The sequence below is a fragment of the Coffea eugenioides genome, chromosome 8, assembly GCF_003713205.1.
Source record: "Coffea eugenioides isolate CCC68of chromosome 8, Ceug_1.0, whole genome shotgun sequence".
Classification (NCBI taxonomy): Eukaryota; Viridiplantae; Streptophyta; class Magnoliopsida; order Gentianales; family Rubiaceae; genus Coffea; species Coffea eugenioides.
This window is the reverse complement of record NC_040042.1, coordinates 15,910,879-15,931,927: the sequence shown is the minus strand read 5'-3', so window position 1 is coordinate 15,931,927 and position 21,049 is coordinate 15,910,879. Positions and strand designations below refer to the sequence as shown.

The 21,049-nt window shown below is 34.6% G+C and overlaps 2 protein-coding genes across 5 annotated transcripts; one reads left to right on the top strand and one right to left on the bottom strand.

Moving 5' to 3' along the window:
* The first annotated feature begins 265 nt into the window (after positions 1-265).
* On the top strand, positions 266-4,901 carry LOC113780321 (protein CNGC15b-like). Its single transcript, XM_027326129.1, has 8 exons — positions 266-343; positions 763-830; positions 924-1,464; positions 1,637-1,849; positions 1,961-2,253; positions 2,379-2,490; positions 2,750-2,986; positions 4,176-4,901. The coding sequence occupies exons 1-8, from the start codon at positions 266-268 to the stop codon at positions 4,899-4,901; spliced, it is 2,268 nt and encodes a 755-aa protein (XP_027181930.1).
* Positions 4,902-7,668: 2,767 nt separating this feature from the next.
* LOC113779182 lies at positions 7,669-16,355 on the bottom strand. Of its 4 annotated transcripts, none has more exons than XM_027324677.1 (4): positions 16,209-16,355; positions 13,966-14,113; positions 10,124-10,303; positions 7,669-8,530 (listed from the first exon to the last, which is right to left on the bottom strand). In XM_027324677.1, the coding sequence occupies exons 1-4, from the start codon at positions 16,280-16,282 to the stop codon at positions 7,874-7,876; spliced, it is 1,059 nt and encodes a 352-aa protein (XP_027180478.1). In that variant the 5' UTR covers positions 16,283-16,355; the 3' UTR covers positions 7,669-7,873. The 4 variants fall into 4 exon arrangements, with proteins under 4 accessions (XP_027180478.1, XP_027180474.1, XP_027180477.1 ...); XM_027324673.1 differs by having other exon boundaries at positions 13,966-14,264; positions 16,209-16,286; XM_027324676.1 differs by having other exon boundaries at positions 10,124-10,285; positions 13,966-14,264; positions 16,209-16,286.
* Positions 16,356-21,049: the final 4,694 nt, after the last annotated feature.

Below are 21,049 nucleotides of genomic sequence, written 5' to 3'. Positions count from 1 at the left end.
CATAATACACAAGCCCCAGCACTGTAAGTTTGTGCAATTTTGAACATTGGCAAGTGTTTTTTTAAATGCTGATTTTGAAAATTTGGGACAATTTGACAAAAAAAACAAGTCAATTTGGACTAGAAAAATCAGTTGATGGCACATAGGAAGCAAGTACTTGTACCAATGATTCAGAACATTCCAAATCTTCTTGTCTTTATTCCTTTACATGGTTTTACGTTTAATTAAGCTAAAACGTTAATCATTTTTCGAAGATTCCCAGAGGATGGGAACATTTCAGTCTTCAGATACCATGTTAGAGATCAAGATGAGAAAGCTTAGAAGACGTGTATTTTATCAGCAAGTAAGATTCAGGGTTTTGTTCTCTAATGACAAATTTATGCCCAAATATCATATTACTTGCATATATACGTATGGAAAAGACCCCATAAAGTGAGAAGATTAGAAGAAAATATTAGCTACCTAATCTGGGATTCTCCAACTTCATGATATGGAGCAGATATTAAGGGTTTGATCAACATTGGTTTACATCTGCAATAAAGTGTGAGTTCTCATTTCCCCAACTTTATCATAACAATTAATCCTGTGCATGCCTACAATAATTTTTCATTTTTTCTGTTTTCTGTTTGCTGAAATTTTGCTTGTGTTGCATGTTTTAAAGAAATGTTTTGCTCTGAAGTTCTATCAGAATAATGATTAAATTTCATATACCACTATCCAAAGTCTTGACTTCTGTTGTCGGCATGTTATTCTTGAGAACAGAGTGATCTACCTTGTAATCAGAACATCTCTTTGAGAACAATGGACTATGCTGGAGAAAAATCTGTAAGGTACGCTTGGACCATATATTAATATATGAAAGTATCAGTAATGTCTATTCAAACTTTCACTGCCTAATTCAGTTTGAATTCTAAATTTTTCAGATTTCAGGATGATCTTGAAACTGTAGAGCTTGCACCACCTAAGACTTGCAATACTGTAAAATTTACCTTTGAAACAGAAACAAAGATGCCATGTATTCAAAAGTTTGCGACAAGAGCAACAGCTAGGAAGCCACTTCAGAAGAAAAAGCTCTTAAGAGTATTCTCTGAGGACTATGAGGCAGTGCAGAGGAAGATATTAGATCCTCGAGGATCATTCGTAACCCTGTGGAACAAAATATTCTTGATTGCAAGTCTTATTTCCCTTTTCATTGACCCGCTGTTTTTCTATATGCCAATTGTTAAGGAGGAGATGTGCATGGTTTCAAGTCGTTCATTTGAGATAGTTCTTACAGTCATCAGATCTGTTGTGGATGTATTCTACGTTGTTCAGATACTCGTTCGATTTAGAACAGCTTATGTTGCGCCATCTTCTCGAGTATTCGGGAGAGGAGAGCTAGTTATTGATTCATCAAAGGTTGCATCAAGGTATCTGCGCAAAGAATTCTGGCCTGACTTATTGGCTGCCCTGCCCCTTCCACAGGTATACGTATTTGCACTTTGCTAGCTGTAAATAAAGTTCTGTAATTCTCTAATTGTCTCATTCCATGTGTCATGGTCAATATTACACATTAACAAACTTTTAAGTATGGCCATATAAAATTTAACCTTTAGAGAATCTGAAGGCAATGTTTTGATCAAATTTGATTTTCCAGGTCTTGATTTGGGCATTGATCCCAGGTCTTAGGGGTTCAAACAAGACGAGTACTAAAAATTTGCTACGGTCAACTATCGTTATGCAGTTCCTCCTGAGGTTGTTTTTAATATTTCCGCTCTCATCTCAAATAATTAAGACTGCTGGAGTTGTAGTTGGCGCTGCATGGGCTGGTGCAGCCTATAATCTCCTGCTCTATATGCTGGCAAGTCACGTGAGTATATACTTTTATTGTCAGCAGAATTTTTCAATTCGTAAAGTCAAGAACTAGTGTTTTACTAATTGATTGTCAAAATAAAGATGATTTTCTTTTTTTGGGGTAAAGGTTCTTGGTTCCTGCTGGTATCTTTTAGCGGTTGAGCGACAAGAGCAGTGCTGGAAAAAAGTCTGTGATCATCAACAACCACAATGCGAGTACCGTTTCTTCGACTGTCATAGAATGTATGATTCAGACAGGATGGATTGGTTCAAATCAAGCAATATCTCTCAACTATGTTCTCCTGATGGAGACTTTTTCCAGTTTGGGATTTATGCTGATGCATTGACCTTAAAAGTTGCATCATCCGAGTTTCTGAACAAGTTCTCCTACTGTCTCTGGTGGGGTTTAAGGGGCCTGAGGTAACTAGCATCTGAAAAGAAAATCTACTCCATTTCAACCTTTTCTTCCTCATTAATAGTATCTGCTTCGATTTTTTTTTCATGGCTAATGTTTTCTTCCCTCCCTTATGCTTTCTTTTCTGCAGCTCCGTTGGCCAGAATCTCTTTACAAGTACATATCTTGGAGAAATTGATTTTGCAATTGTCATTGCTATAGTAGGATTGGTGCTTTTTGCTTTGCTAATAGGAAATATGCAAGTAAGTTTACGTCACGTGCATGTTGTAGCTAACGCAAACTAGTTTATACAGACTACATCTCAACAAAAAAGTTTCAAGTGTACCTCACTTGTATGGACAATAATTCGTGCTAGATAGTTCATGTAGACCATGGTCCATAACAAAAAGTCCCTTATTGAATATTGTCGCAGACCTCGAGTATTGATCCTTTTCGAAGTGTCATGTTTCAATAAGCTTTGGAAGATCCTAATATTGTCTTATTTTTCTGATCAAACTATAGACATATCTGCAATCGCATACCCTACGGCTAGAAGAGTGGAGGGTTAGGAGGACAGATACAGAACAATGGATGCACCATCGACAGTTACCCCATGAATTGAAGGAGAAAGTCCGCAAGTATGATTTGTACAATTGGGTTACAACTAGGGGAGTCAAAGAAGAAGCTATCCTCAAAGGCCTCCCTTTGGATCTTAGACGAGACATTAAACGCCATTTATGTCTTGATCTTGTTCGCCGGGTGAGTTTGTGTTCCCTTTCTCCTCATTCCATTTTTCGAGATACAGCTTTGATATTTATTAAGAACTTTTGTATGTCCGCTAGTTAAATTACACTCTTTTACTATAATTTAAGGATTAACTTTTTATACATTGACAGTATAGTAATTTTTTTACACTGACAGTTATGGATGTATATCACATGCATATGATTTGAATTTTAAATTTGAATTCATATCATATGACATGATCTAAATAGGTTAGTATACAATGACAGTATATAAAAAAAATTATCCATAATTTAATCTCTACTACTCTTTTACTCTTTCAAATGTAGATACTTCAACTCCTTAACTCTTTCAAGCGTAGATACACATTTTTTTTTAAAAAAATTTAATTTCGCTCTTTCACTATTTCAAAAAACTACCATCCCCGCTTAACTGGCACTCCTCACACAAATATTTGATCTTTTGTTTTAAAAAAATTAATTTTTCCTGCACGGAACCAAAGTTTATAGTTTTTCTTAAAAGAGGTATTAAATTGGAAAATCCAACTGTTAGTTTTTTCAATTGGACACAAATATGAGTATGTGCATTGGGGGCACAGGCTTAAAAAAATCCAGTAAAAAAAGAAAAAAAAAAAAGAAATCGTCTCAATCTTTAATTGCAACACCTTGATACAGATTCTGCCAAATATTGGAACCTCGAACCTATATCTGTGATTTAGAATGAAGTTTAAGTTGCAATTGATCATTCAATGTTTGAAAACTGAAGTCAAACTTACTGAAGATACTCAAATGAAATTGTTTTCTTCTAGCCATACGCATCTTATATGAATCTCTTTATGTACAAAAATCCGTAAAATATGTCACTAATCTTATGTTTAACGACTAGTCAACAAAACATTTTGTCGAGAAAGTCATGGTTTTGTGGCTAAAATTGAGGTACCAGAACTTAGAAGTCTAAGATTCAAATCCCCTCGTCATTTTTCCCCTTCTTAAGTCCCACTACTTCCTTGCTTAAAAAAGAAAAAAATTCCGTGTGATGTGCCTAAAAAGTGCAGTAAATGTAATTCTGCATCTTAGAATAATGCAATTCTCGATTGGTGCAAGTCCTGACAAGATAAGGTGGATAATTCTCTTTTCTTGAACATCATTCTTTCTTAATTTCTACAATCAACATTCAAGCTCTGCGGGCTATTACCCTGAAACAGGTCCCAATCTTTGATCAAATGGATGAATGCACTCTAGATGCAATCTGCGAAAGGCTAAAACCAGTTCTATGCACTCCTGGAATATGCCTAGTACGCGAGGGTGACCCTGTAAACGAAATGCTTTTCATCATCAGAGGCCACTTAGATTCCTACACCACAGGTGGAGGCCGCACTGGATTCTTCAACTCCTGCCGCCTGACACCCAGCGATTTCTGCGGTGAAGAGCTCCTCACTTGGGCTCTAGATCCGCGTCCCAGTATCATTCTCCCATCGTCCACGCGAACTGTGACAGCCATCACAGAAGTTGAAGCATTTGCACTTGTATCTGAAGATGTGAAGTTTGTAGCATCCCAGTTTCGTAAACTTCATAGTAAGCAACTCAGGCATACTTTCAGGTTCCATTCCCACCAGTGGAGGACTTGGGCTGCTTGCTTTATTCAGGCAGCTTGGTTTCGATATAAAAGGCGAAAAGAAGCTGCTGTACTTAAGGCTAGGGAAAAGCTTGATGATCACGAGAATGGTGATGGTGATGACACACTTTCTCCCCTGGAAACTTCTAATGCTCAGAGGTGCCGTTCGTATCCTCCGAGGGCTTCGAGGTTTGTCAGGTATGCAACAACGTTAGCACCAAGAAGAAATGGAAGCAGGAGAAATGGTACTGAATTGAACTTTGTTAGCACATTACAGAAGCCTGTGGAACCTGATTTTTCTGTGGAAGATCGATGAAAAAGAAAACAATGACGCATTTTAATTTGGAACAGGAAATAATATTGTATATATGTACATATTTGGTACATATGTCTTTTAAGCTATGTGTTTTCGGATAATTCATTTAACAGTGGGGAATGCCAAAAAATTAACAACAAGGATAAACTGATAAATTCATTATTTGTTACTCGGATAAAGTGATAATAATTTTAAGAGTTAAACATGCTTTTTTCATTTGAATTAACAAATTATTTTATAGTTGACAGTTAATGTTGGAAGTAAAGTAACTAAAAAAATAAAGTTAAGAGAGAAATAGGTAATAGCATTAGCATGAAATATTTGCAGGAGAGGAGGGCGAGGGAGAGGGGTAAAGTGCTAAGAATCCTTCGTACAATGGAAATGAGAAAGCCAAAAGCTACAAACTCAAGTGATCCTCTTTAGTAAGAGGGATGGCAAGGGAACCGTTTGAAACAAGGAAGCCCTCTCCCGTCCCCGTCTTGTGCAGTCAAAATTCCTCCATCGCGCCTCCTTCCTCACTTGGGGTGTCAATGAGTTGGGTTTGGATTCACACCTAGCTCGGATCCGATAATTTTTTTAAAGTTTGGATTGAAAAATAATTTTGATATCCGGGTCCAAACCATAACCGTTTACTCTAACAAAAAACGAGTCGGATATAGAATGTAGGATTCCGACCCGCATCTGATCCGTACCCGAATAATATATTAATAATTATAAAATATAAATATTTTTAAATACACTTTTTTATCAAATTAACAATTTAGTAATGACTTTGTAAATTGATTTGGGGTTAGTTTTGGATTAACTATTGCAAATTATTGTGATTTAGTTTTGTAATTTGATTTGTTTAAGTTTGGAGATTAGATTTGTGATTGGTTTTGGATTTAATTTTGAAATGTTTAAATTCAGACATTTTCTCCGAGTAGATTCAGATCTGACCGGGACCCGTCAGACCCGGTTCCGAAACTCTAAGCTCAAGACCCATCGGGTATCGGATTTGAAATTTTTAATTCCGGTCCGAAACCTAACCCATTGACACCTCTATTCCTCACTCTCCCTAATCCACAATCCATATAGTGGCAATAACAACAATATTGTTGATCATTCTTTTGAATTTTTAAGTGAATATTCAATGTAAAATCAAGTTTAAAAATTACTTAAGATAATTTGAATCATTTTCCATCGTCTCTTGGATCCTTCTTTTTCTGCATCATTTTCTCATGCCATTCACCTTTCACATACAAAAGTGGATACTCGTATCTCTTCATTACAAGTCTGAAACAAGATACAATACCTACCCTAAAAGAAAAATCAAGTAGACTAAAACAAAGTTGACAAAGAAATCTCTTGATGTAATAATATGAGAAGACCATAAAAACAATGATAGGGGAAAAACAAAAAAGAACCATGATACACTTGAGTATCAAGTAAAAACATCGACTTTATGTTCTTAGATTGGTAAATGTCAATGCCAATGCCAAATCCCCTCCGTCACAGGGTGATGTTTTTTAACCAAAGGAACTAAAATTTATCATTCATCAATGGCATGAGAAACAAGTTAACATTCCTATAGCTCCACGCAAAACAATGAACTTGGGCAGTTAATGACTCATTTACAAATATGAAGTACTTATTCTACTATAGTATAGTAATCACTTACAGAAATGTTGGGCTTTGATCCAATAGTTAGGGAGAGTTTCTTAGAGCTCTCCGTATACGAGCTAGAAGATGTGCTTTAAGAGAAAGAATAATATTACTTCCATTCATTAAAAAATCTAGAAAATATAATAATTTACTTATCCAATCTGGGGGATTACTTCTTGTTGAATTTACTAACTATTTATTACTTGTGTTTGAAACAATTTTGTGTTAGAAAACTCCACTCACCATTAGTCCCTTATTGATGGGGAAACACCTTCGGAAATGCTTCTAGAGAGTACAATAATACACTTTTATGATTTGGAGGATCACTTGTTATTGAATTTACTAACTATTTATTACTTATGTTTGAAACGATTTTGGACCAGAAAACTCCACTCGTTATTAGTTTCTTATTGATGAGAAACACCTTCGGAAATGATTGTAGCGTGTGGAAATTAAGTACAAATAGGCTAATTGCTATGCATAACTTACACCTGATAGTTTTTTTTTATCTCTGTGTTTTCATTTTTAATGCAAGTGAGAAGGTTCAAACTCGATAACTCTCACTTACACTTCCTCCTCCAATTCACTCAACCCATCCTTCCCCCTTTATGTCCTTTGTTGATTAGAAAACTGCAGAGCCAATTTCTCTCTCGCTTACACTTCCTCTTCCAATCCACTCAACCCATCCTTCCCCCTTTATGTCCTTTGTTGATTAGAAAACTGCAGAGCCAATTTTCAGTGTGGCCAGCTTGGGAAGCTACCTCCACCTAGCACTTTATAAATTATAAAGCGTCCCGACAATAAAATCCCGGAAATTGCCTCCCCCTAGCACTTTATAATTATAAAGCATCCCGGCAATAATCCCTCAGAAGACTGATTTTCAACAAAGGTTCAAATTAATCTCTGCCCTAAAAAACTTGTTAAAGTCCTGAAGACAAGTATAGAAGAAGATTTTTACCTCAGAATAGAAAATAAAAATAATTACTTCAAATCATGATATGTTCTTGAATGAAAATGATTATAAAAAAAATGCCCTAATGGAAAATCTATCAGCATTTTGCTAGTTAATTCTTTCCTCTAAACCAGAGTGAAAGCAAACTGAAATGTTAAAATCAGCATAGTCTAACGGAACTTTACATGCAGCATTTTCATGTAACAATTTCATTCAGGCAGAAGCTCTAGGAACCCTTGCAAGTAACCTGTCAAGAGACACTATGTACACAGACAAAAGACTGCTCCAAGAGCAATTAAGCCCAGAACAGTCTACCTACGTGCAAAATGACTATCCAGATTCCATATGCATACACAGCACATCAGACCCACAAAGCCTAAGTCAGAAAAGCAAGAAACCAGGTTACCATCTTTTGTGAGGCATGAAAGACAAAAGGAGCTAAAGCATCAGCAAATACTGGTAGCGTCGGGCATGTCACCATGCCCAGCATAAAACAATTGAGGCTTAAGAGAGCTGCTGCAACAACTGCATGTTTGTTCTTAATTGTGGAGAAGAACCGGAGCACACACATAAGAGACATCATGACGACAACAAAAAGAGCAAGCACAAGAGGCATGCACGGTTCTCTGGCTTCCCACACAATCATTCCAACCAAAAGTGACCATACTGCACTGAAAGAGCTGCGAGCAAGAGCTTCATGCTTCCTTTGTTCTAGAACATTGTCCATACTGAAATTCGGAGTCATTGTGTCTTCAAAAGATGGATGGATAAGCCCACAAGCTTCTGACAGAACTTCGCTTGCAGCAGACATTTCAGATTTACTTCCTTTTCCATCCTTCCACTTATCCTTGCATCTCATATTGTCACCTTTGACACCATTTCCCTTGTAATGGGATCTCAACAACGGAATCCAAAACTTAAGTGCATTCTTGACAGTTTGGCTAATCTGACCTTCATCTTTACTTCTGCTGCACCAAAATGCTTTACCCTGGACTTCCTTTAACTGATTATTTTCAGCCTCCAAATCCTTCAGCTGCTTGTAATAACAAGAGCAATCCATCATCCAGTGCAATTTGTAAATGTCATTCAGCAAAGTGTTACGTATTTTTATCAAAACTATTTTATGAAGCAACTGATCAGGGTCTGAGGCCTGTCTTGGTTTGGTTGGCCTAGATCTCGGCTTACAGCTTATCACTATATCAAAAACTTGCACAATGTGGTACACTTGGAAAGTTTTTGTGACAATTTTCCCAATTTGGAGCAAATAAATATGGATCCCAAAATGGAATTACTTTCACAATTTGGATCACAATTTGAAAAAGAAGCAAATAAATATGGATCCCAATTTGGAAAAATATGGAATTACTTTCACAAGCATCATTGGACTTGTTTACTAAATTTTAACAGGAGAAACTTAGTCAAACTCTCATATGGTCATACCATAAATTAATATTAATCTATGGACACTCATTTAAACTCTGTATAAAGGGAATAGCACATAATTCTTAAGTTGTTGGAGAAAACCTACTCACGCTCATCTAGTCAACTTTGAAATGCCAAAAAGTTAATACTCTTCTAGCTTCTACAATTGATTGGCCGGTAACACAATATTCTTCAAAAAGAGATATGAATGAGACACATTTATGCATCTAGTACAAACGTCTAGGCCTAGTCTGATCATATGTATCATACTAACCAATTGTTCAACCCTAGTTTACTGTGTCTGATTGTGGTCCTACTTTAATAGGTTGAACAAAGGAGGGAGGCAGTAAGTCTGATCTTGTCCGGTTAACAGGGCATTTTTGGACATATTTTTAGATTACCTTTTCCTCCTAAGTATGATACAGCAGCTTATTGGGTTAGCAGCAGGGAAGCAAAGGTTCAAGAATCTAATTGCAATTATTTTCTGGTACAGCAAGACCTTCCTTTCACAGTTTTACAAACATGGAATTAATGATCATAATTCAGTTAAATTTCCAAAGTTCACTATCAAAGTTTTTATCTCTGTTGGGAAAATTAACATTTCTTGCGTACTTCTGCCTTTTTCGGTTGTTAAGAGGAAACTAATATGCACATATAAAAAAAATGCACATATTAATTCCTTTTCATAGGCTTATTGTACTATGCTCATGAGTCTGTCAGCCATGCAATAAACTCTGTTGCCCTCGTTAGGATCATTTTGTAAACTGTGTTGTAAGTGGATACTTTCAAAACTCTCTTAGCAATGCCTGCACTTGATTATCAAATATAACAAATGAAATGTCATCATAAGAACCCAAGATGTACAGAATTTATAGTTCTTATTTAAATACTCATCTATCAAAAAGCTGGCTAGAAAGTGAATACGCACAAGTCTGTAAGATAGACAAAGGCAAGTGTTAATAAATTTGTAATGCATTTCTATGGTGATTGTGATCAAAGGTCATTTTCATCTCAAGGATCTCTTACATACATCAGCCAACCACCTAAAAAAATATCACAAGAAAGATTTTTCTAAGTCATAGTTCAGTATGTAAATATTCTCAAAAGCATGCAAGATCGTATATGATTTTTCCAAATATGCATAACTTGCAGCAAACTGCACATGGCATCAAATTTTGAACTCACACAAAGATCAACAATTTACCTCACCCTCTAGTAGCTCCATTTTGGAGATTGCCTCAGCATGTTCATCTTCAACTTCTGCTAAGAGGGCCTCCATCAGCCGACGTTCTTTAATGGCCAACTGCAATTGTTCCTCAAGTTTCTTTGTATGCCAAATCATGTTCTCCAACTCAATTTGCAAATCCTGTATGCGTATCTCCAGCTACATTATGCTGTTCTCACATCAGTAACAGAGAATACTACGATAACAACACATGCAATTGGAAATGGTTATACTTCTTATCAAGATAGGCAATACTAATGAACAAAAAGCATTGGCAGGTGTAAAACATCAGTAGATGGTCATTCTAGCTGCTATCCAGCTTTCCATTTTTCCTCATACGCATTAATCAACTAAGAATGTGAGTTTGAATGAGAGAGACAGACAAAGTGTTGGAAATAGAGGTACAGAGAGTGCAAGAAAGGTCTGTGAGGAGAAATTGGAGGAGACGTTGGGAGCAAAGCACCAACAGAAAGCTGGTACTCTATAATATGAAGCAGCTGGCTCTCTTTAAATTCCTCTAGTTTATGCTTTATAAGTAATGTGGAGTTTGACAAATTGAGAATTTAGACCTAAAGAGCTTTCGTCAAGCATGACAATTGGAAAGCAGCAGTAGTTTTGTTCAGAAATCTGCAAATTGTCTGCCAGGGCTTAAATACTTGTGGATGAACGTGTGAGAGAGGGGAAAAATAGACAGACAGACAGATAGACACATAACAGAGGTAGGTAGGTAAATGCAATGCAAAGAGAGAGATAGAGAGAGAGAGAGAGAGAGAGAGAGAGAGAGAGAGAGATGGGAAAGGGAAAAAAAAAAACCTATTTGTGACTGACCAGAGGCAATGGCACCTACAAATGAAGTTGGTGGAATCCTCATGCAGGTCCTAACTTGACAGTGTCTTAAAATTGACTGCTAGGTTTTTTCCTGCTGGAATTATGACTATCTATCCAACTTTGGCTCAACAAGACTCTCTAGAACAGTGTCTAGGTGTCGATGATGTTTAACAATGTTTTTTTGACTAACTAGGTGTTTGAAAAACTGATGGCTTTTATGACCTAGATATCAAAACTAAGCTGATCCAGAGATCATGAATTCTTCAAGGACAAGTGGATGAAAGGTAGATGAAGAGAAGGCATCATCCAAATGGATTGCAATTTCGACAATTCTTAACTTCCAAAAGCTTTCCAGTTTTTAAGCAAGATTATTATAGAACAACATATAGCATTTACGCAAGTTCTTGTTGCTATTCTGGTGTAAAAAATGGGAAAAGAGGGACTAAACACTAATGCCAAACAAATCTTCACGATTGATTTCTATTCTACTTAATCTCTACAGTAGTTTATATACTCAAATTATCCAATACTTCTAAATCAGAAGTTATAGGTTTCCATTTCATTGTACTTTTTAAACTGCAATATTGTGGAGCTCTAGTTTCACTAGTTGGCTTCCTCTTTTATTCCCAGTCCCCAGCATAGAAGTCTGCCACTTGACATAAAAGAGCCTCCACATAACTCCACAGACAAAATATATAATGATCTTAGAATGTAGAATCGGACAACTGATGCATTCTTATACATGTTAGGTTAAAAATTGCACTTGCTGCAGGGATGGATGTAACTAGTGCCTGTGGGAATAAGAGTAAACTCCTGCTATTGAAAAATAAGAAACAGAAGATAGTACTTGAAAATGGCAAGGAAAGCTATAATGAGAGAAAGAAAGGAGTCAAGAGATGTCTCGTACCCATAACAAACAGCCTTTGCTTAACTCTTGGCTTCCACAATATAAAAAATCAGTAAAAGTGCTTACTGTTTCGCTACCACCAGCTACTCATCTGACAAGGCACAACTCTAGCTGCCCAAGAAAATCTAAGAGTCGCACATGCCATCCATCCATCCATGAAAGCAACAAAATAATAATAATAATAATAACTGATGTTTTAATGCTTAGGTATCAGTTAAACAAGGATGTATTAATTAGATTAAAGCTGTCCTAAAAAACCAATAAGCACAACCACTGGAAAGAAAACTCAGTGAGAAAGGGAAGTAGAACTGTCATTCTGAAAATTGATATTCCCATTTAAGAAATGTGCTTTTAAGGATGCCAGGTCCATCTGATCAACCTTATAAGTATTCACCAGAATACACAGACTGCATAACAGCTTATTAGACAAATCCAACTAGATCTTGCTCCTCAAATATTGGTCTGACTATAGCTTGATGTTTCTCTTTCTTTTCCACTTCTCCCTCTACTAAATAACAAGTGAATACTTCAACACCAATTATCCAAAAGTATGAGTTAATGATATGAAATCATTAAAAGATCAGTGGCAGAATGAATCAGATGTGGGGTGTTAGAGAACAGGACTAGACAATTGCCAAACAACAATTGGGGCATACTGCTTCCAAGCTACTTAAATTTTTCTGTCACACCCTAGAACTGGTTTTACCTCACATGGTTGCATCTAATACTTTGGCAAACACGCTGTAAGCCAGTGACTGAGTTAAAAGGAGACAACACATATAGTCCTATCCATGCCATCCTAACAACTCACACAAGAGCAGATGCAAATCCTGACACTGAATGTGTAAAATTTGACTGTTGCGACTGATTGATACTCTTTTGCAGAAGTTGCCTTACTCAATTTGTCCTCCATCAGCTTCTCACGTCTTTTAGTTCTTTGATAAGTGTAACAAGGCAGAATCTCATGCATGAGTTTCTTCATGCTCAGACAACCACATTAACTTCATACTGTCCAAATGCACACTGACAAACTGATTTGATATAGCTTCATGCTAAAGACTAAGAAGATTACTGGTATAATCAATGTCAAGTGGCAGAAGTTCTAAGGGCAATATCTGGTTCCATTGAAATGACTTAACACTACATGCGAAGATTACAGATTTTCTAATCCATGAATAAGGTTTTGAGATGATTCATTCTTTACAGTATTGGACAAAAGCTATCAAATGGATAGCAAATCTAGAACTGCATTTCTCAAGTGAAAGGTAAAATGAAGCATATTCAAACAAGCAAGTGAAGGGAGAAACTTTGATTCTCCTTCAAATGATTTTACTCAGAAATAAAAGCGAATTGTGAATACAAACTGAAAGCATGCTGTAAAAAATTTTGAAGATTTGGTACTAAGGAAAATGATTCATACATGAAAGTTTACTGTCCATAAATAATTTCATCTTTTGACTACCTTCTTAACTCTTTCCATAATCCACTGCATTCAGGTATATAACACAAGTAGACTGAGCGAGCTGTAGATATTTTAATTCATTGACTGAAAGATTATCCATTAAGTTGACATTCCTTGACACCTTTACCAGCAGATGTCAGGAATTCTTCAATATAAAGAAGACCCTATGAGGTTAAAGAGTCAGAGATGATTAGTAATGTAGCAGTAGACCAGCATTCAAAAGAGGAAATTTTAGGGGAGTGGCAAGGAAGGAGGAAGGTAAAGACCAAGTAAATGAAGATATGTCAAAACTATGTTCCTTCCTGGAATTAGGATATATTGCTGAATTTATTTAACTTAAAACCGACCTTAGACCAATTTTGTCTTCAGTTTTGTTTCCTTTTTCTGTTATAAGGCCACTAGACGTCCTGGGGGCTTAGCATGGATTTTATGTTCTGCTCAAAATTTTACGATAATGTAAAACTAGAGAATACTAAACATTGGATGACCAAACAAGAAGCCTATCAAATTTTCTAACCTTTACTAAATACTTAAAGATAGGAAGAACCCTATAGCTGACAGTTGAACCAAGTCTTACATATTATAGATGCTTGAAACAAATAAAATTGAAAATATTAAACTCACCAGTTTTTCCTTTTGCAGTGCAGTCAAAGCTCGCACTGGAATTGACAAAATAGCAATTGCCCAAATTGTGACACTCCAAAGGATTTTCAATTGGAAATTGATACCAGCTCTCAACAGCTCAATCCAAGTCTGGATTACTATGCAAATGCTTCTCAAACAAAATAGACAAAATAGTTTAGCCAGTGACAAAGGCTTTGTCACCAAAACAAATGTTGTACGTGTGAGGTCAAGTAACAATGCCATTAGATCTAACGCTATGCTCCAAATCTAATGCACTTGCTGTAGTAGTTGTACATCATCTGCATTAAAACAAAGTTAACCATAACATATTCAGAGCATAGGTAGCTCTTTTATCTTTCGAGCAGTATTGTATACAACAAATTGGGTGCCAGCAAGTAAAGATTGAGCATTCAATTACCAAAGTAAAAGCTCAAAAACCACAAGGTACACAATCAGAGATAACAAAGCAACACTGTCATTAAAAAATGCAGAAACCAAGAAATGACTTACAACCATGAAAGGGGAACGGAGAAACATCAATGGGATCATGATATACTCAAGCGATTAGAAGTAAAAGTTAAGCTATAACAGCAATCTCTATAGGATAAATGCATAAACTACAAGTTTATGTCTGTCTTAATTGTAACTTAATACCATATCAGCACAAATTCACATGATGCAACCAATTTTCAAAGATTGCTTTCTTTATTTTTTGGTCCTATTAATGGGTGAAAGCATCACAATCGCACAAGCAATGATATCTTCACAGCTTCTAACCTCGGTTCCCAATAGTTAATGCCATTGCACCTTTGACTTTCCTTTCTCATCTTTCTTTTTAAAAATTTATCTTTGGCTTGGCTAACGGCTAATCTATACAAGTACAAAATGATCAATTTAAAATTTAAAAAAATTTTCTTCAATCACCATCCATTTCCAAGAATATGTATGTTATATTAAGGTCTATGTGAGATTAAAAAATCATCTTTCCGACACAGGTTTTTAATCCTCTTTGAGTTTACATAGAAGTGTAAACATTCTACTTTACCACGTTCATTCAAAGGAGCTATCATGCTACTCAAAATTTTCTGGCTAAATTTGCTTACTTCCTCCATATATTGAAGTATCCATCAAAAGTACCTTACAATTTTATAATCCTATCACTTATAATTTCTTCAAATGCTCCCTTTCAGTGAAGTGCTACAGGTTTGCAGCCTCCAACAATATTTTTTATCCCAAAATGTTATTATAATTGAGTACAAGCATTGTCCTTTGGCGAAGGATATTGATTTTTTATAACCACAAAAATCATCACTCGGCCGAAAATAGATCTGTCAAGTGTAGAAGGATGCATTGAGAAAATAATACTTTGGCCTCAGTACCCTGTCCCTTACACAAAAGAATCAAATTGAATTTCTACATTGAAAAATCAGAATAATTCATTTATAACACAAAGGTACTAACGGTTTGAAATTTTCACAATTCTCTCTCTTATGCCTTAAAATAAATATGTAAATACTAACATGAAAATCTTAAGTTGCTTATTCATTTTTCATTTCTTTGGACTCCTATGTATCCCTTGAACAGCAACAATAACCCCAGATGTTCAGGCAGTTTTGTCAGGTTCCGTCTTGTCAAACAGCATTGAAAAATTACAAAGTGAAAATTTTGCCACTAATACATGTTTATCCTCTTGACAGGCAAGAGCAAAAATAAATAAACAAATAAATGAATAATTTAAATTTTCAACACCAACAGGTGGTGGAGATGGGATTTAAACCCCCCCCCCTTCCCCCCAAAAAAAACCGAATAAAGAAGAAGAAGAAGATGAAGAAGAAGAAGAAGATTAAAAAAAAACTTCAAAAATTCCTCGTTTTACCCTCTCTGACTTCAAATAAATTTCAATGTCAAGTCCCTAAATTTCTGCCCAAGCTTCTTACCTTTTAGGTGTAAAAACTTATCTACGTTAGACCTTTGGATAATCTCAGACATGTTAATCTAACAAGAAGCCAGGAAAAACACAATATAATCCTAGAGAAAGTTTAATAAAATCCCACAACCACAACTTCATCAAGGACCCTTTACAACCAAATATATACAAACACAAATCATAGCAGAAATGAGCTATTAAACATGCATGTTGTTGGCTCATCAACAAAACACAAAATTTAAAAAAAAGGCAAAAAAGAATGTATATATACGTCAGCAGTTGTAGAGAGTCAAGTGGGGAGAGAACTGTTGCTTACTGTAGTGCTGAAGAAGAAGCTTCCAACTGAATTGGATTGAACTGAACTGAAAAGAGAGATTTGGGAAGTGACATTGACTAACTGGAGAGTGAAAAAAAGGGTAAAGACTAAAGAGGATAAAAGAAGATCAGAAGGGAAGTGGCGAAACGTGGGATTAACATGAGAATGACACGTTGAAGCTGACTCACTCTCCGAACGTTGAAAACTTGGTGCAGGTAGACGTGGGAATGTGGATGTGGGATTAATAAGGGAATCTAGTCGATATCTCTTTTTATTATTTTTTTTTTTTGTCAATTTGGGGGTGTTCGGGTCAATCCTTACGGGGTTCGACTAATCCCCTGTGACCCCGGCCTGACGCCCCGACCCGATATCTTTAACCAGCTGAATTGGATTGAACTGAACTGAAAAGAGAGATTTGGGAAGTGACATTGACTAACTGGAGAGTGAAAAAAAGGGTAAAGACTAAAGAGGATAAAAGAAGATCAGAAGGGAAGTGGCGAAACGTGGGATTAACATGAGAATGACACGTTGAAGCTGACTCACTCTCCGAACGTTGAAAAATTGGTGCAGGTAGACGTGGGAATGTGGATGTGGGATTAATAAGGGAATCTAGTCGATATCTTTAATCTACTACTGCTACTGGACGGCAACATTTTAGTATTTTACGACTACTCTTGATGGGAATCGTTTTTGCGATATTAATTATTTAAGTATTTTTAAATATATTATTAAATATATATTATTAAATAATATGTTATTTAAACTTTTTAAAATATATTTATCTCTTTATTTAACTCGCAATATAGGATAAAATGATTAAATTTAATATTTTATTTTTAAATAACACAAGTCATTCTGAAAACATCAAGTTTGAACTTTTGCTAAAAACACTTTTAATATAAAAAATTTCATTTCTAATTTTATGGGATAATATTCAGTAAATTTCTTAAATGTACTTTTAGCACTCAAAAATATTTTTTTTTCTTTTATTTACCAAAAACGCTACAACCCTAAGTGGAGTCTTAATCTCTTATACTATGAGAGAATGGAATAGATCCAATTGAGCGTTAAAATCCCAGATAGGTGCACTATGGAACTCTTTCTAGATTTAAAAAGCCAAGAGTTTCTCGTGTTTGATGCACATTGCACGTAAGGAAATTTGATCCTTCAACGAGCGCCCTGAGATGGAGTTAGTGGCGCCATTGGACCAATGATCTACTTGTTTGTTAATCTCCTGCTCTGTAGTGACCCGTTTTAGGCTAAGAAATTTGGGATTAATTTTTTTTATTGTCTGTATAAAGATTTTGTTATACAAGTAAATTTAAATGAATGTCACATTATTACTATTAAAATTTTAAATTCACTTTTTATCCATGTGTCATTTATCTATGTTTGTTAGTGTAAAAAATCTTTACCCTAACAATGTATATAACATCAACTCAAAACATTTTAGTTGAAAATGACAAAATGAGAAGCTGGGTTCTTTTAGTTCTAAATTTTAGTCTTATTTTTTGTGCCCTTTTTTTTGGATACAGTCATAAGTTTTTATTTTTTTATATTTGTTAAAGATTATACATAACTCATAATTCTGCAATTAACACAATAGCTTATGTTCATTAAGTACAAATAACTCACACTTTGTTGGATAATTACGTAAAAATTGAACTATACTAGCAATTATCGAGACTTAGATTCAAGGCTTCAAACTCGAGGGGTTTTAAGTTTGACAATTAGAGCAAAATCTTATGTGTCCGTTAGTTGATCATAAGTTAATCATAAGCTATTTTTTGGGGATATTTTATTAGTTGGTTCAGTTTCATAACGGAATTAGATAAAAGTGATAGTTGTTTTACATTGTGTTTGTGCCCTTTTTTGACCTGTGTATCTATATGGTAAATTAAAATGTGTTTGTCTGCGCCACTAGTTATAAAGTGGGGTTTTTAAGTGCTAGTTTTTGGAAATTTTAAATAAAATTCAATGAGCTTTTCCTAAATGTTAAGGTGAAAAAATGTATTTGTTCTAAACTATTGATGTGAAAACTCTAACTAAAATTAAATTTTGAACAACGACCGCCTTGGGGCTAGAGGCAGTTAGAGCTCGTTTGGATTGTAAATTTTTTGTGTTTTTGTAGAAAAATATGTAACGATATTATGTATGTGAGTCAAAAAGTGATTAAAAATATGTAAAATTTTTTTTTTTTTTTTTTTGTGAAAACTCACAATCCAAATAAGGCTCTATAAAATAAGCTAGCACTTAGGCAATATTTTTTTTAAGGCAATCGTTGCTCTAGAAGATATCTAATTATGGAAAAGTTTTCAATAAGCAGTAACTCGTTTATCCCTTTTCAATTGATAAAACATAAATCAATAATGCCATATCTGATGTCAGTCACATCTTATTTATTAGTTTCCTATATCTACATTTATTAGTTTTTGCTTTTGTACATTTTTTTCTTATTTTTCGTTTACATTTAATTTGTAATTATCTCCTCAACTAAAACCCTTATGTACATTTCTAAATTCATGGTTCGTGAGTGAAATTCATCATTCGGTATATAACTACAATCAAACCAAATTTCCAAATCGCTTCAACTAATGATTTATTAGCATCAATCGCAATGAGGGGCCAAAGATAAATAGTATTGCGAATTTAGAAAAATATCGAATAGATTAAATAGTTAATGGTATCGAGACACATAAAACAAGGAAGACGACAAAGAGGCAATGGAGGCAGACCCATTTCAATCACTTACATTTAGATCAACACAGTAGCGATGCAACTACACATTATCCAAATCTATGTGTATTAAAGCACAAACAAGTCATTGGTGTAATTAAACTTTATAATTTCATAAAAAGGAGTGTCTATCGAGTACGTATTTAGGCACTCGTTAAAATGTATTTTAAGTGTCTGTTTTCTTCAAAAAGTGATATTGATTAGGAAATGTATGTAAATGCATAAGAAAATAATAAATTATTAGTGTGTATATATATAGTAGGTTAAATATAATTTAATTAACAAATATTTATTGAGTATCCGTTATAAAAACCCTTCATAAAATACTCTTAATAGACATTGTACAAAGTTAAGGGTTCTAAAATACTCTTAATGATATTCTTAATAGACTCCCTTTATAGATTAGATGACTTGGCCAATAAGTTTTACAATTATAAAAATTTTTCTAATAAATTATTAATTCCTAAATAATAAAACTACTATAAGTTGACTCCAATAAAACTACTAAAAACATAACTTGACTAAAACACTGCTAAATAATAATTTAAAAACTTCTATTTTTAGACTTGATTTAGTATGCCAACATGATTTCTTTATTTATTTTGAGTTGATTTTCATAATGATCAGTACGATTTAAGGGCTTGGACATGAATTGAGAAGAAGTTGGGAAAAAAAATATAAGCTTCATACGAAATTGGTTTTGAGCAAATAAAGTTAAATTGGTGTTAGTGTATTTCCTTGCAAATATCCCTTTTTACTTGTCAAATTTATATATTTTTGGACTATAGCATTGCAAATTTAACGAGGTAGTACTATTGGAGATTGTTTTTTAGATAATAGTTTTCTTGGAGTAAACAAAGTGGTTTAGGAGTATTTTTATTTAGTGACCAAAAGGGTAGTTTAGGTTTTCAAAATTTTGTTACACATAAAAAAAAAACAAGGGAGGTAAGTGATACTTTTAAAACTTTAGAGGTGCTTGGTGATATGAAGAGAAACATGAGGGGAAGTTTCTAATATTATCCCTTCTATTTAATTGATCTGAACATATTTTAAAGAACACGCCATTCAAAAGGAGAATTGGCTTCAAGTTCTTTACATAGTACATATTCTACTTGCTACTTGATATGCGTCATAAAATGGACGGTTATTCAATAGTCTTCTAAGATAAGCGAACTAAACCACATAATTCCTTTTTTTAGTTGTCGGGTTGTACTTTAGAACATGCTAAAATGGAATCTAGTATGCATTTGAAATAGTTATCCTTTTATGAAGCTTAGACTAAAATAAGATTCAGAAACACTTGAAAACCAATCAAAATGTTCAAGGATTTTATTGGAGTATCTTATAGTTTAGGGAATAAAAAGAAAATAACTAAAGTTTAAGGGCTTAAGGAGGAATTGACCGAGGCGATAAGAAAATAAATTGTTGCTCGCTGATATCTTCTTTCTGCAATTGTATGAAAGACTCAAAGCATTGGGTTGGGGATCTAATGCTTTAAACATAGAAAGCTTCAAGAAAAAGCATGCTTCTGCCTTTCTGGCCCTCTTTCTAGTAGTTTTGTTTTCCTCCTCTTTCATGAGATGTGTTTGGTAGTTTTTATGAGTTATATTATTAAAACAAAGTTGTGAAGAATAACGAAGCACAAAAACAGATTATTAAACAAACCTATTTCCTTACTTTGGCTCATAGTAGATGAAAACAAAAAGGTATCCGGCAGATTTAATAAAAAAGTATCAGATTAATATATTTGCTCATAATAAAAATTAGGTCACACCTGGCCATACTTGGTTTCCAAGTTCAAGTGTAAATTATTATTTCAAACCGTTTTCACTTTTCCTTCTTGTTGTCCAAAAATGACAAACTTGTTCTCTTGAAATTTCTTTTTTCACTTCACTAAATTCTAATAGCCAGACAAAGCCGAAGAAATAATGCCCAAAAAAGATTGCCAAAACTTGCCTTTTGAGTTAACTCTTTGTCAATATCGTCTATTCAATGAAAATTTCATATTTGTTCAGAGAAACACTGCATGTATAACATCAGCTTTTGCAAGTAAGATATATAAAAACAAAAATACAAAAAGGTAGTCAAATTACATGGTTAATAGA

What these genes read in the sequence shown, in the direction of transcription:
- LOC113780321 (XM_027326129.1), top strand. Translation starts at nt 266, where the DNA reads ATGGGAACATTTCAGTCTTCAGATACCATGTTAGAGATCAAGATGAGA. An exon ending in CTGCCCTGCCCCTTCCACAG is followed by an intron (nt 1,465 to 1,636) that starts GTATACGTATTT and finishes TTGATTTTCCAG; the next exon opens with GTCTTGATTTGGGCATTGAT. An exon ending in GTCTTGATCTTGTTCGCCGG is followed by an intron (nt 2,987 to 4,175) that starts GTGAGTTTGTGT and finishes ACCCTGAAACAG; the next exon opens with GTCCCAATCTTTGATCAAAT.
- LOC113779182 (XM_027324673.1), bottom strand. Translation starts at nt 14,208, where the DNA reads ATGGCATTGTTACTTGACCTCACACGTACAACATTTGTTTTGGTGACA. An exon ending in CACTGCAAAAGGAAAAACTG is followed by an intron (nt 10,304 to 13,965) that starts GTGAGTTTAATA and finishes AGCATAATGTAG; the next exon opens with CTGGAGATACGCATACAGGA. An exon ending in TGGAGCTACTAGAGGGTGAG is followed by an intron (nt 8,531 to 10,123) that starts GTAAATTGTTGA and finishes TATTACAAGCAG; the next exon opens with CTGAAGGATTTGGAGGCTGA.